We start from the raw sequence: 17,077 nt of genomic DNA, 5'->3' as shown, positions 1-17,077 counted from the left end.
GTCAGAGGTTCATTGAGTGAATCCCCGATGTGGAAAACCTAATGTGAGCAGAGGAATGAGAAGGAACCCTCGCTAGTTTTAGTCGCACCCACTCAGAATTATTTCTAAGATGTCGACAAGGAACAATATTATCTTATCAGGAAATATGAAGATAAGTACATAGAATGGACCACACTACGGAAGGGAAGGGACCAAGGCATGCAAAAGTTCACAAATATGTTTCATACCCTTCGCATGAAGCTGGGTATCAAGGATTGTGAGCAGCATCTAGTACTCAAGTATCATGATTATCTACACAAATACATCCAGGAAGAGATGGAGTTCCTGGAAATCTCCTTGCTTGGCACCGAATACAAATATTTTGTCAAGATTGAGAAAAAATTCAAACAGAATAAGCGAGACTTTGGAGGCAAATCCGAAGTAAGGAAAAGGAACCTCCAAACCATCGAACAAAGGACAGAGACAAGGTGCGTTGACCTAGGATAACACCTCGAGGCCACAAGAAAAAATTATCACCACGAAGATGATGAAGTACATGTGAAAATGGTGAGAGTTCCACAAGATCCCCACTCACAACACAAATGAGTGTCGCACCAAGCAGTCACTGGTGGTTGAGCTAAAAGCTTGAAAGTCATATGCATGTTTTAACTTTGAGTCGAAACCTGACAATGTGACCGACAAGGGGAGGCAGATTATCGATGTAGAGCCCAACGCCATTGTTGCTGCTACCAAGGTCCAGAAGATTGAGTCTAAAGATTCATAGGAGGGGGAGTGTCTCTTCCACTCACATATGTGCTTGAAGGGTTCTCTGTTGCAATTCATTTTCCATAGCAAGATCCAAAAGAGCCTCATCTCAGTTGAGGTTGTGAAGTGGTTGGACCTAGCAATCAAACCACACTTGCATTCATACACCATTGAGTGGCTCCACCAAGGTTGATATCTCTGCATCAGCAAGCAGTGTCACTTTCCCTACACCATCAAGCCCTTCACAGATGAGCTACTGTGTGATGTTGTCCCCTTGAGGCTTTTGATGTATTATTAGGCCAACCATACTTATGGAAGCGTCATGGTGTGTATGAGTCTAAGCCTTGCACTATTATTATTACTTTGGGCAGTAAACTACACATGATACCAAAGGTAGCCCCATCTACTGCCATTTATTTGATCTCGACTAAGAAATGCAGTAAGATCATCTCCCAAACTGGGAGGATTTTTTCTTTCTAATTCACTCTCAAAGTAAGGGGAAGATTGTGGCCACATCCATGGCCCCCAGGAAGGTTACCTCCACATAGAAAAATTAGGTTGATAAGGTCATGGAAGAATATAGGGACATCTTCTCCTCACCCACAGGGGTACCTTTGCATTTTCGGGTCAATCATTCGATCGATCTGACTCTCAGAGAACCTCTACCCAATGGGTCAATATATTGTCACTCTCTTCTGGAAAACAAAGAAATCAAGCGGCAGATCTAGGAGTTGCTACAACAAGGGAACATGTGACCTAGTTCCTCACCTTGCAAGAGCCCAATTATACGCGTGCAGAAGAAGAATGGGCTATGGAGACTTTCATTGATTATCGGGCACTAAATAAAATCATTATTAAGAACAATTATCCAACCCCATGGGGGCCAAGTACTTCATTAAGATTGATTTAAAGTCTTGTTATCACTAGGTTCCAATAGAACCCACAGATGTATGGAAGACTACCTTCAAAGCCAAGGATGGACTTTTTGAGTGGTTGGTCATGCCTTTTGTGTTGAAAAATGCCCTGACAACTTTCATGAGGTTGATGGATGACAATTTGTAGCCCTTATCAAAATCTTTTTTGGTTGTATATCTGGACAAAATCCTCATCTTCAAGAAGAGTTGGGAAGAGCAGTTGCAACACATTCAGTAGGTCCTACAAAGCCTACGTTAACACAAACCATGTGACAACTTGGAGAAATGCACCTTTGGAATAAACCAGGTACAATATCTAAGTTACATGACTGATGAGGAAGGTATGTATGTGGATTAGGCGATGATTCAAGTCATTTAAGATTGGCCAACCCCAACCACTCTAATAGAGATGTGTATATTTTTGGGCCTTTCCAATTTCTATCAAAGGTTTGTGTTGGGATTCTCTCATATCACTTGGCCTTTGAGTCAAGTTACTAAGGGCAAAGAAAAAGAATTTATTTTTTATTTGAGTTTCAACAGAAGGCATTTTTTGAGTTAAAGCACTGCCTTTGCTCTACACCAGTACTCATATTACTAGACCTGCAACAACCATTTGAAATTATTGAGACAGGTGTCTTTGATTACGCCACTAGTGCAATTCTCACCCAACAAGAGCATCCAATGGCCTATCATAGTGAGGCACTCTCCAATACATTTTGGAAATACCCCACCTATGATAAAGAGATGTGTTCCATCATTCAAGCTAGCTGAAAGTGGGAACATCACATTTTGGGGAAGGAGATGATCATCCATGCAGATCACTAGCCTCTTCAGCTTGTACAAACACAAGGGAAGTTGTAGAATGATCGCTATCATAAATGGTTCGCATACCTACAACAATTTCATTTGAACATTAAGTACAAGGGAAGCACCAATAATGTTGTAGATTACCTCAATCGGCCACTGGTTGTGGCACTGACCATTTTCCTAGACTCTTATGGGAACGAAGCTTCTATATGGCCGCAACTTTACAAAAATGATCCAGAATTTTCCACCACATACTAGATGTTGGTGAAGGGCAAGAAAGTTCCAGACATCCACCTCTAGGATGCACTGATGTGCCACATGGGACACCTTTTTGTTCCTTCAAGTGAGCATGCGAAAATGATTTTGGAGGAGCACTACAGTCAAGTTGTAGGACACTTTGGCATAAAAAATACAATGGCAGTTCTATAGAAGTATTTTTATTAGCCAAATCACCGACAAGATGCTGGAAAATATATCAGATTATGCATTGCCTATGCCATCACCAAACCAACTATTAAGAAGCAAGGATTGTATACTCCTCTGCCTACTCTTAGCCAGCCCTGGGAATCCATCTCCATGGACTATATGGCCTTCCTTCTACCAAGCATGGTAATGACTTTGTATTTGTGGTCATTGACATATTTTCTAAGATGACCATATTGGTTTCCTACAAGAAGAGTATCACTATAGAGATAACTAGACAAAGATCGTTAATAGGATGATTGTGAACATACTACACATGTACAACCCTAAGCATCTGTGAACACGGGATGAGAGTCTTCCCTATGTGCAACACAATTATGAGGGAGATCTTCATAGCTCGACTGGACACAAGCCCTATAAAGTGGACCTAGGAATTCAGCGATTATGTCCCCTTGATGTTGCATTGTCTTTTGCAACTAACAAGAAGAATTTTCCCATGTTTAGTCTAAAACTGGTAAAGCCACTAGGTTTATTAAGTGCATTCAACACATTCGTCACCAGGTTCACAAAATCTTGGATAAATCCAATGCCAAGTACAAACGATGACATGATCAACATCAGGTGCCACATAAGTTACAGGTGGGTGATAAAGTTTGGTTACGTTTGAATAAATAAAGCCTTATCAGAGCCATCTGGAAGCTTCGACCAATCTGATATGGGCTTACACCATCACCAAGGCTGTGGGAGACAATGCTTTCGAGCTTAGTATCCCCCCATTCCTTGACTTGTACCCCGTATTCAATGTGAACTGCCTTTAGCCATACTTTCCACAATTGCCAAACACATCATAAATTGTTAAGCAGCTAACACCAACAGAGCTCAAACCAGACTACATTGAACAAGCCACAATTGATTGGATCATGAACACACAAATAAAAAACTCTTGCAAACAGAGGATCCAACTGTATCAATTTGTCAAAGTTAGCCAGCTCCTGCACCAAGGCAAGTGGCACACCAAGGCAAGTGCACACTAAGGCAAGTGGTACACCAGGGACCAAGTTCAGCAGAAGTTTCCCCATCTCATGGAGGCACTCAACGCAATGGGGGCTATTTATTCCTAAAGGGGGAGGATTGATCCAGGTGGATATCAGTGGCCAATCGTCTATTCCACTTGGAACATCAACACAGCTTCTTTCAATTTTATTAATTGTATCACATTTTTTTATTTTGGCAGTTTTTCAAGTCCAAAACTTCCTGAGTTATTTTGAGGTCCAAAGAGACGTTTTATGGGAAAACAGTGAAATTGGAAAAGTGTCAATTCCTTTTCAACATATTCAGTTTTTGTCTCCTCGTGGAGATATTCAACATTGACGTAGGAGGTTGAAGAAATGAGGTGGTAGTCTAGAATTAGACTATAGATAAACTTTATAACCAATCATCTACGCTTAAACATGGTTCTGTACATGGATTTTCCCCCTCAGGGTCCTGCTATCCTGACCAATCACCACCGGTCCCACTTTGACTTTTCCTCAAACCGAGCACTTCAATCTACATTGTAGATCTCACTTCTCCAGATCCAATGGATATCACGTCTTCCGCTCGCCAACTAACACGAGCGATCTCCATCGTCGATGTGACCCATCTAATCGAACAATTGTCGTGTGATCTCGCGTGGATTCTTGCATGGTCGATATCAAATCAAGAGCGCGCGAGAAAAGTGGTTTTCCTCTGCTACGTGTTGGCTGCTAAGGGTAATCGTGAACTTGGAACAATACCATTTACCTCTTCTTAAGCGCGCGGGATATCGTTTACCATTTATCAAATACAACCCACGTGCTTAATGCATAACTTTAATAAAGGCACTTAAGGGAAAGGTTTAACGCTTAACCACAATATTAATCTCTAACAATATTTGGCTATGATTTATAAATAAAGTGTTATAAACAGAGAAAATACATGATTAGGGTCCAGAATGCCAATACACAAATACAATGAAATTCCGCACCAGGATTAACACACAACACCACACTCAATCAATTATCCAATAATATAGAAAGTACAGAGTCTTGGCCCTCTCGACTCGATTACAATAGTTTGTCTGACCTTTGTTTCAACCTCAAACCCTATCTTTGTCACACCACTCGCTTACTCACTCAATTCTCGATCATCCAATCTAATCTCCAGGTCATTACATTCTTTCCTTTTTTCTGAATCAAATCCCATCCTAACTGCATTGACAACTCGATCTCTATTTTAATCAATCTAACAACTAAATCTCTATTCTCAAACCCTGTTACACACCTATACTAACATCTCCTATTCTAAAAATAATACAATATTCTAATTATTACAATAATTAAGTAAAGATCATTTTCGAGAGATCCAACCCTCTCTACTAAAACTGATTTTGACCACTCAGGTCAATGAAATTCATCTCATGTTAGCCACAACATGTGAACATACAATCACATTGCTGGCTAAGTCCGGATGCTCCTGCATCAGACTCCCGGGGAAGAAAATAATTCTTCATCAAACTTTCAGGATTTACTCTATACTTTTGTAACACTGTTGCTGTCAACCAACTAGCATCCTCCATTGGTTGTCCCTTCCATTTGACTAGATACCAAAAATAAACATGTCCTCTTATTCTTTTGGATACTCTTTTCTCCAAAACATCTTCCACCTCTTTCTTAATTGTCTTTGGCATTTGTTCTTCCCAATGTACAGTATGTTCTTCATCTACTACAGGTTCCTTTTGTAGCTCTGTCTCTATCTCTTTGTATGGATACAAATCTACAACATTGTAGATAGGTGATATTCCAATTCCTTCTGGAAACTCAATTTCATAAGCATTAGTTGAAAATTTCCTCACAATTTTGCACGACCCTATCTTTTTCATCTTTAATTTATTGTAAGTCCTAACAGGAAATCTTTATTTTCTCAAGTATACCATCACTAGATCTCCCACTTGGAATTCTTTTTCTCTTTGCTTCATATCAACTCTCTATTTGTATTTACCGTTGCTTTCCTACAATCTGTCTTTGACATCTTCTTGTAGTCTCTGCATCTACTCTGCAAACTCTTCATCTTTTGCACTTATTGTCTCCTGTTTACCCAAATTTCTGAGCTCATATACACCTCTTGGATTCATTCCAAAAACAATCTGAAATGGACTCATCCCAGTACTTTGGTTTGGAGTGTCATTATAAGCAAACTCAGCTTGAGAAAGTGCTAAATCCCACTGCTTAGGATTGTTATACACTAAACTTCTCAATATGTTTCCCAAGCTTTTGTTTACCACTTCGGTTTGTCCATCTGTTTCAGGATGGTATGCTGAACTGAAACCATGGTTAGCACCTAGTTTCTTCCAAAGAGCTCTCCAAAAATGCCCAACAAACTTTGTATCCTGATCAAAAGAGATTTAGGGGTATAGCCAAAATCCCCAGACCCTATCGGAACCAGTCCATAAGGCTTTAAGCCTTTAACATCATACCATATAACATATCAGAGTCTTTACACTATCTGGAGCATTTAAATATGTGTTTAGCCTTAAAACCCGCGGCCATACAACTATCGGAACATAGGAAATACACGGGAAAATCATGAAAAACCCACTATGAACCCTTTGTTCGGACTTCAAAAACAATTCACACGGGTCTATATATCCATTGGGTCTGCTCTTCGCTCTGACCCTTTCCGTTGTTCCAATCGCCTGACCTTCAATCATCAACTTATCACTATTGGTGTATCGGCATTCCACCACATCGATGTTATCGCATTGTCCCTTGACTACTTCAATATACGATTAGCGATTAGATCTAGACCGTCGATCTCAATCTCGATTCGATGGTTCATGATCTATTACATCATCACAATCGCAATCACCCCACGGCCGGTTCCGTTAATAACCAGGGCCTTCCACCAATGCGATAAAGCCTTACGGACCCAATAAGGGTATAGGTTTCTGTCTATAAAATTTCAAGTCCGGATTTCCAAATCCGACTGTGTTTTGCGTTAAATCTTAGTGTAAGTTGGATTTACGTTCGCAAAACCAAAACTATGTCAAATGACTTCACCGATGCGATATGACTCTTGTGCATTCATTCTTCAACCCTTCACACTTCATTTGATGGATTTATGTGTTAAACACAGTTCTCTACCATGCTCTTCTACGACACGCACAACATTCATTAATATATATTTTTGGATCGCCATCGATCCTACCCTGATTGATGGTCGATCAACACACTCGCAACTGGGATTCAAGCTATCAACGCACATATACATAACAGAATTGAAAAAGGAATAATTACATAACACACAAGTGCACACTTAAACACACAGTTTCTATTATACACGGCATAGTTACATGCTAAGGCATTTCAACCTTAATAACAGTTCTCCTCTTGACTACATTGAGAATACTCTGTTTTCACAGGTTTTTGTCTATTACTCTCTATCTCTATCACACACACAGACTTCTCTTTTTATAAGAGATTACAACAGTCATGGATCATTTAAGATGCATGATTTCTCCCCACAATTACTCAACTACCCTTAATTCTCCCTATATGCATACATGCATATGTGGCAAATTACATTGAATTAAGTCTTCGAGAGACTTTATCCACTCCATCATTTTCTCTGTTTTAAACATAATTGTCCCCTGTTTTTTTCGATGGTCCACATCTCCTCCTTCTCCGCTTCGGATTCCTCCTTTAATTAAGGCTGCTTAGATGCTCCTGCATCATATCCCTATTAGACACAATACTTATAGGTAATCCATGTAACCTTACAACTTCTGAAAAAAAAAGATTAGCAATATGTGTTGCATCAATAGTCTTTTTACATGCAATGCAATGTGCCATCTTGGAAAATCTATCTACCACAACATAAATGGAATCATTCCCTCTTTGAGTTCTAGGTAACCCCAAAATAAAATCCATACTAACTGCATCCCATGGTCGGTCTGGAATTGGCAATGGCTGGTATAATCCTATATTTTGGCTTCTCCCTTTAGCATGTTGACAGATCCTACACTTCTCAACAAATATATTAACATCAGTTTGCATCTTTGGCCAATAGTAAAAGGCATTTACCTGAGCAAAGGTTTTGTCTTGTCTAAAGTGACCAGATAATCCTCCACTGTGTTTCTCCTTGATTATGTTTTCCCTCATAGAACATTTGGGAATACACAGTTTGTTACCTTTAAACAATAAACCTCCTTGGATAAAATAATCTAACTACTGACTTCTGCTATGAATTGCTGGATTTTGTACAACTACATAAATATCTTTTAATTCTACATCCTTTTTATACATATCAACCATTTCTTCAAATCCTACAACACCAACTCTTAACTCTTGCCCAATGAAATTTACCCTCCTCAAAGTATCAGCAACTTTGTTCAACTTACCATTTGTATTTTTTATCACAAACATAAAGCTCTGTAAAAACTCTACCCACTTGGCATGTTTCTGGTTCAATTTTGGCTTGTTGGCTGTGGAGCCTGATTATCTTCTGTATTCAAATGTCTCAGCCGGATGTATACCTCAGGAAGATTGTACACCCCTCCACACGGGGGGTGCGGGGGGGACTTGCCCCCCCCCCCCCCACGAGGGTCCGAGGGGCTAATTCCCCCCAGCTGGGGGGTCCGGAGGCTAGCGGTCCCCCGGCGGGGGTTTGGGGGCGCTGCCCCCGAAGCTAAAAATAGATGTAAAATTGCCTTGTAAAAGTCTAGTAATTTCTAGTCAATCTAGGCCGTTCATTAGGAGGATGATCTGATGGTAAAAGTTATGTTTAATTTAGGAATTTTTGCCCTAGAAGGCAACCCCTCACTATATATGAGGGAATTGTATTGTGTCTATGTATATCTGTATTTTGAGTGAGGAAGAGAGAGGAGATTGAGAGCGAAGAGGGTGTTACAGCGGATCTACTGTAGGTTGTATCTCTTCAGTTTGCTGGATAATATAAAAGGAAGGACTGGTTGTTTCTCCGTGGACGTAGCCCAAACTGGGTGAACCACATATATCTGTGTCTCTCTTGTTTTATGTGTTTTCTGTGTTTATATTTCTGCAATATTTTATGTGTTCCATTGCTCCGTAATATATAATTTTCTAACATGGCTGGTTGTTTATGAACTATAATGCATGATTGTCAAAATACAATACAAACTCCTTTAGTAGCAAATAATGTCTCCATTTTTTTAAAGCTTGCACTATAGCATAAAATTCTTTGTCATAAGAAGAATACTTATTCTTAGCTTCATTTAGTTTTTCACTAAAGTATGCTATTGGTCTTTGTTCCTAACTCAAAACTGCTCCAATTGCAACTCCGCTAGCATCAGTTTCAACTTGAAATACTTTTCCAAAATCAGGTAAAGATAAAACTAGTTTCTCTGTAATTTTCTTCTTCAGCAACTTAAAATTTTTGTCTGCTGCTTTTGTCCACTTGAATGGTTGATTAGTCACTTTTATTGTTTTAATAATTGGTGCACAAATCTGACTAAAATTCCTGATAAAGTTTCTATAAAAACTTGCAATACCATGAAAGCTTCTTACCTCAAATATGTTTCTTGGAATAGGCCAGTTCCAAATTGCTTGGACTTTATCTGGATCCATTTTCAAACCTTCTTTAGAAATTACAAATCCTAAATAGAATAATTCTTCTTTCATGAAACTACATTTCTTCAGATTTATCAATAGTTTCTCTTTCTACAGAGTTCTTAAAACCAACTTAAGATGCTCTAGATGTTCTTCTTTTCTTATACTGGAAACTAGAATATCATCAAGATAAAAAATGACAAACTTGCCTGCATATTCCTTCAAGACTTCATTCATCAATCTCATGAATGTGCTAGGTGCATTAGTGATTCCAAAAGGCATCACTAACCACTCATACAATCCACTATTTGTTTTAAATGCAATCTTCCATTCATCTCCTTCTCTAATCCTTATTTGATGATATCCACTCTTCATATCTATTTTAGTAAAATACTTTGACCCACTTAAACAATCCATTAAATCATACATGCATGGTAAAGGAAATCTATACCTGATAGTAATCTTGTTTATGGCTCTAGAATCAATACACATACGCTATTCACCTTCCTTCTTTAGACTGAGTACTGTTGGCACAACACATGGACTAATACTCTCTTTGATTAATCCCTTATCCATCAGTTCCTGTACTTGTCTTCCAACTTCTGCATTCTCTTGAGGAGTTAATCTGTATGCTGCTTTATTTGGCAAACTTGCTCCAGGTATTAGGTGAATGTGATGACTAATACTCCTTATTGGCGGTAATTCATTTGGCAACTTATCCACAATAATATCAGCAAATCATTCAATAGAGTTTTGATTTCTTCAGGTAAATCATCTAAGTTTATGGAAGTCAAAATTACCTTAGATCTCCCTATGACAGAAAAAGGCATCTCTTCACCTTTTCCAACTTCTTGCAACAACTCCTTTCCACTTATCAGCATAACACTGTTTCCAGGTGCCTCTTTTCTTGCTTCATCCTTCAATGGCAGCAGTGTGTGTTTATTTCCATCCTTCTCGAAAGTATAAGTTTTCCTTCTCCCATCATGAATAGCTTTCCAATCAAACTGCCAAGGTCTTCCCAGCAACGCATGGCATAAATCCATTGCCATTACATCACACAATATCACATCCTTATAAGTACCAATCTGTATCTCTACTTTGCATTGTTCTATCACAATAAGTTGATGTCCTTTTTACAACCGTGATACTTTGTAAGGAGTAGGGTGTACTATTTTTATTAATCCTAACTTGTCCACCATTTTTGTACAAACAAGGTTATCAGTGCTTCCACTGTCAATTATCACTTTATAAAATTTTCCTTTGAACTTGCATGTAGTTCTGAATAAACTCTTTCTCTGAGTTGGTTCTCCTGTCTCTTTCTCTGCCTTAAGCAATACCCTTTTCAACAACAAAGATTCTCCTTCTTCAGGTGATTCTTCCTTGTTTGCAATTTTAGGTTTTTCTTCCTTTGCCTTAGCCGCATTCACATTCCTCTAATTTGTTGCTTTATTATGAGGATAGTCCCATGATCCATATCCCCATTCTCCACATGTATAACACTGAATTTCTCTTCCTCGACCTCTTCCTCTGGGTGCAAATCTTCCAATACTAAATTATCCCCCTGTGGTGATCTACTACTTGAACTTCTTGCTTCACTCTGATGGTGCTGAAATCTTGGTCTGGTAGTTCCTCTACCTCTTGTTGAACTCTTCCCTCTATTCCTCTAATTTTGTTTCCTCAATATCTTCTCTTCTGCCTTCAAAACTGCTTGATATGCATCTTCAATTGTCTTTAGACTCATCAAGCTGATTTCATCTTGTATGTCATATCTTAAACCATTGATGTATCTCGCTACCTTTTCTACATCATCCTCTGCATGTCATGCTCTAATGCTCAGCTTATAAAACTCTTCTGTATATTCTTTGACAGTCATTGCTTTTTGTCTCAAATTTGCCAATTGTTTGAAAATATTTAATTCATAATATTTTGGAATAAATTTAGCTTTCAATTTACCTACCATTTTATCCCATTGTTTGATCTTAGACTTTTCTCTTGTTGCTCTAGATTTTTGTATTTCATCCCACCAGATAGCTTCGTTACCTTTAATCTGGTCAAAATACTTGTCTAATGAACTGATCCAATCCATCAACTCTTCTACATTGAGATTCCCGCCATACAAAGGTATTTCCACCTTTGGTCTTCCACTTGCTTTGGCCAATATCTTGAGAACTTTGGCATCTTCACCTTCATCCTCTTCTTCTTTCTCAGAAATTCTTTTGCAGCACTAGCATCTCCTTCATCAGGTGCTCTCCCCTGAGCAATCTCCATTGTCTCCATCCTTGTACGCAGATTCTGGATCTCAACCAGTAGAATTGCATTTGCTACAGGTCTCCCCCGACCTATGCCTCCTTCTCTCCTCGGTGGCATGTTTACCATAGCAAAACTTAATCTCTGTGCTCTAATACCAAAATGACGCAGGAGATTGACGAAATGAGGTGGTAGTCTGGAATTGGACTACAGGTTAACTTTATAACCAATTAGCTACGCTTAAACACAGTTCTGTACGTGGATTTTCCCCCTCAGGGTCCCGCTAACCTAACCAATCACCTATGGTCCCACTTTGACTTTTCCTCAAACTGAGTGCTTCAATCTACACCGTTGATCTCACTTCTCCAGATCCAATGGATATGGCGTCGTCTGCTCACCAACTAGCACGGGCGATCTCCACCATCGATGTGACATGTCCAATCGAACGGTTGTCGTGCAATTTCGCGCGGATTCTTGCACGATCAATATCGAATCGAGAGTGCACGAGAGCAGTGGTTTTCCTCTGCTACGTGTCGGCTGCTAAGGGTAATCGCATGAACTTGGAACAATACCATTTACCTCTTCTTAAGCACGCGAGATACCGTTTACCATTTATCAAATACAACCCATATGCTTAATGCATAACTTTAATAAAGGCGCTTAAGGGAAAGGTTTAGTGCTTACCCACAATATTAACCTTTAACAATATTCCACTGTGATTTATAAATAAAGTGTTATAAACAGAGAAAATACCCGATTAGGGTCCAGAACGCCGATACACAGATACAATGAAATTCCCCACCAGATTAACACACAACACCACACTCAATCAATTATCCAATAATATAGAAATTACATAGTCTTGGCCCTCTCGCTCAATTACAACAGTTTGTCTGACCTTTGTTTCAACCTCAAACCCTATCTTTGTCACACCACTCGCTTACTCACTCAATTCTCGATCATCCAATCTAATTTCTTGGTCATTACATTCTTTCCTCTTTTATGAATCAAATCCTATCCTAACTGCAAAGACAACTAGATCCCTATTTTAATCAATCTAACAATTAAATCTTTATTCTCAAGATTTGTTACATACCTACACTAACAACTTATCTCATATTCTAAAAATAATACAATATTCTAATTATTACAATAATTAAGTAAAGATCATTTTCAAGAGATCCAACCCTCTCTACTAAAACTGATTTTGACCACTTAGGTCAATGAAATTCATCTCATGTTAGCCACAACATGTAAACATACAATCACACTGTTGGCTAAGTCCGAATGCTCCTGTATCAAAAACAAGGTATTATTATAGCCAAACAGAGATCGTATGTCAAAGTTACAACCCCAGGAATTTGGCGGTCCAACTTATCCCAACAAAGCCCAAAACCTTTGGCGCTTCATCTCCTAGACACTTTTTTTTATGATAAAAATTCCTTTGTGCATCATTGTAACACAATTTAGAGGCATGTAGTCATCACATCTCTTCTCATAGATAAGCTACCATCGTCCGAGTCATAGTTTATTTCTATTTTGCATGTAAACAATTTTCAATATTTTTATTAATTAATTGAAGCATAGTTTCTGTTGCAGCTTTGTGTTTTCATTTCTCTCCTATGTAAATCTGGAACATCTTCTCCTTTTACCAAGAAAGAAATCATAGATGTGCACACACACAATTATTTTTCTATTACACACTAATTAACACAATTACATCAAGCATATATGGTGCTTATGAGATCCAACAATTTGAAAAGTAAGAAATTGGTTATTGAGAAAATATCTCAACTACCCAACCACTCAACAAACCAAATCTACATGTTTACTAATGTAAGAGTTATTTCTAAACTAAAAAAGATTGGTTATTGCGAAAATATTTCAACTACTCAACAAACCAAATCTACATATTTACAAATGTAAACCTTATTTCTAAATTAACATTCACGACTAGAAACTACCTATATTGCCTCACATTGGTTACATTTATAAAACTACAATGTGATTCAACAACTTAACAAACTCTTCAAAAATAAAATTTGGAAACTAATTAAGAACACAATAACAAAATCTAATAATTGATTTTTAGAATTTTTCTATTATTTAATTAAAAAAATGCCAGCCCATCAACTTTTTTTATAAAAACGGTCATACCAATAACAATAACATCCCATTTAAAGAGCAATTTAATTTTGAAATCCCTACCCTCTCAACTGTGTCATCCCAATTCAAAAGTACCTACCATAATAACACGCATATTTTTAATGCAATAAGTTACTTATTTACATTTTCACGTTTTCCACAAACCAACGGCCTGCAATACTAATCAACTCTCCAATAAATTCAGTTATTTATTTATTTAGTTTCATCTTCACGCCCGTTTTCATAATTCCCAATGAGATTGAACGATCATAGTATCAGTTATTATTAATTTATTTTCATCTTCAGTTTATTTATTTATTTATTTTCATTTTTCACGTTTTCCCCAAACTAATGACCTGCAATTACTTGTACCGGGAATTACCTACACCTGTCTAGGTCAGTTGATTTATGGATTATATAAATATTATTATTATAGTTATGAAATATGATCTTTCCAATAAAATAATTGAATGATCATTGTATTTCAGGTTTCTTTTTTCCTAAATCCAACACTTGGATGGACTTCCACCATATAATTGCTTATGTAACGTCATTCTCCTCGTCACATTGATTCGCTTTATCGACTTTTACTATTATTATTATTATTTGAGTAATTATGAGATATGATTGAACTGTCCCTACGTTAATTTTTATTTTTTTCAGTACAGGGCCCGGATGGGATGGCCTTCCGTCACAATTCGTAACATCATTCTTACTGTTGTATTCAGTTTGTAATCGATAATCGATATTCACTGCGATTTCACATCTAAGAAACTCAGTACAAGATTTCTCAATAAACAAACAATGAAATCGTCAATGCGATCCTTTTTGGCTTCTGAATTTGTACAGGCGGGGCGATACTGCAATGCGTTGCCAGATGTTTACGGAAACTATTTCAGTGCTATTTTTGGAATACTAGAAATTTAAGGCTAATATCAGTTTACGGAAACTCAGCGCATAAGACCTTGAAGAAAGGAAAGTTTCTGTTTTTTATCCAATAACTGAATTATAGGACTAATATTTTACCTCAATAAAACCAAATATGTTAATGATCAGTGCCCGTATTCGTAAACACACAGAGTTTAACTTTCTAAATCTGGTCACAGCATTTGGTATAGAGGACGAAGCATATTCTGTATTTATGAATCGTATACATTGATTTCGAAGTTGCTATTACAACATTCCTTAATGAGTACAGAAGTTCATATAGAAACCGCAGATGTAATAAATATATATATAGATATACACATATCACAAATTCATGAGTATATTTTAACCACCTACAAATTAATTTGCATGGATGTTAATTTTTTCAGAAGCTCAAACTATCCAAATAACCCAACTATGGTGACGGATTGCTCGCTAATTTTACCGTCGATTGGATATACATGATGATGAGGGTGACTTCCATGCTGAAACACACACCAAAGGGGTAGAACCCCATCTGAGAACCACTCGATGATGCCCCACCATTTCTACTTCATAACATCCACTGCTGCCGCTGCACAGCACATTACATTTTGCATCAATCATGTTGTCGTTGCTTATACTACATTCTTCATAACCACACCTGAGCGGAAGGTCAACAACGTTGGAATCTCTGATATCGGCTGGGCTATCATCGCCACGCACACTACTCATAACTCTCTTAGACATGGCCGGCCCAAAGAATATGCGCTCCACCATCGCTCTTGCAAGACCATGTTCTGGAAGTCCAGCTTCAAGCGAGTCGAAAATGGCGCACAGCTCCTCCAAACGACGAGTAAAGCTCTCTAGGAAATTGGCAGTTCCACTCTCGATGCCATGGGGACCTGTAGCGAGCGTAACTGCCACCGGATTCAGGTGGCGTGTGCTAACTAAGAATTCGAATAAGTGTGATTTATTTCTGAGATTGAGCATGTGAGGCAATTGCCACATACAGTTCACTACTACAATCTCCCCCTCCTGGGACGACAGGATGTCCTTCACACCTTTCAAATCCCTTTCTTGGTACGAAAATGGGATGCCCGCAGAGGTTGCATACTCGGACAACCTTCTTCCCGTATGTGCAGAATAGTGCAGACACAGGTCCTCCTCCTCGTCTGGCCATTTGATTGCTGTGATTCTCAAGTGAGGAACATCATCATTATTCCTCAACGCCTCCATTAATGGCGGCCATTGCATGCCGTCCATGATATCGAAGTCAATGATATGGATTCCCACATTATTACCACCGCCGACCGCCACAACAGCTTCCAGAATGCATTCGTTAGCGGTTAAGTGAGGTAATCGAATGTAAGGATAAGCTACATGCAGCAGCTTTAGAGCTCCAAGAAAATGCTCCTTACCGGTCTTATCATCGAGCTCCAAATGGGTGAGCGAATCTATATTGACATTAGAGTGAAGTAGAGCATCGAAAAGATAGTAAGCCACTCTCTCCATGGTGGAGCCGGTGCAAGAAACGAGCTGTCGCAACCTGCAGAGGATAACCTCCACCAGATCTTGTGCTCCCTCCGACATTGCCTCCACGCATGCTGTCAAGAGATGTAGCAGCCTCAATCCTTTGTGTTCAACGCTGCCATTATCGACATCGACAGAAGACGAATCTGCTTTGTTTGGTGCGATTGATTCTGATCTGCTGCTGTCTGTCGCAGTATAGTCAGAAACCAATTGATTTCTAGGGACTACACCAGACTGCTCACTAGTGATTGTGTTTGCACTATCTATTGTGTGTTGGAAGATAATGGTATCTTTCCTATGACTCAATATGTGGTCTTCCTCGATATTATTACTCTCATCTTGCAGCTCTGCATCCATTAAATACTCTCCGGACAGATTATTAACAGAGCAGCCATTGATGAATAAATCATCCCATGACGCCCATTCAGCTGCTAGTGCTGTAGATGGAGTATCTACATGCGGCGGATCATCGAATAAATGATCCCAATGATATTCAGAAAGCCATGATGCTCCCATTCCAGCTTCCATACTGCCTATATTCCACACTCTCTAAACGACCCAATGCCAGAAAAGAGAGTGAGACTTGGCTGCCTAAGATAATATGACGATGAACGATAATTGATAAAGTTATTTATGATTTGTTGATACACAGCATTGCAACGTGATAAATAACGACCAATTTTTTCACGCTACACAGTTAATATCGTGTCAACGTGATTGACAGTTTTCAAACAAAGCATTGCAAACGTGATACAG

General features: G+C 38.6%; 1 protein-coding gene across 1 annotated transcript; it reads right to left on the bottom strand.

Annotated features, from left to right (window-relative positions):
* Positions 1 to 15,163: 15,163 nt before the first annotated feature.
* LOC149163133 (protein NODULATION SIGNALING PATHWAY 2-like) lies at positions 15,164 to 16,876 on the bottom strand. Its single transcript, XM_089435956.1, has one exon. It carries the CDS (start codon positions 16,847 to 16,849, stop codon positions 15,251 to 15,253), a length of 1,599 nt encoding a protein of 532 aa, XP_089292082.1. The 5' UTR covers positions 16,850 to 16,876; the 3' UTR covers positions 15,164 to 15,250.
* Positions 16,877 to 17,077: the final 201 nt, after the last annotated feature.

Source organism: Pinus tabuliformis, chromosome 5_2, assembly GCF_031772625.1.
Source record: "Pinus tabuliformis cultivar Carrire ecotype Pingquan chromosome 5_2, CPIR1, whole genome shotgun sequence".
Lineage (NCBI taxonomy): Eukaryota > Viridiplantae > Streptophyta > Pinopsida > Pinales > Pinaceae > Pinus > Pinus tabuliformis.
Note: the sequence above shows the minus strand (reverse complement) of the source record. Positions and strands in the feature narration are given on the sequence as shown.

Excerpts from the sequence above, each read along its gene's own strand:
- LOC149163133 (XM_089435956.1), bottom strand. The coding sequence starts at position 16,849 with ATGGAAGCTGGAATGGGAGCATCATGGCTTTCTGAATATCATTGGGAT.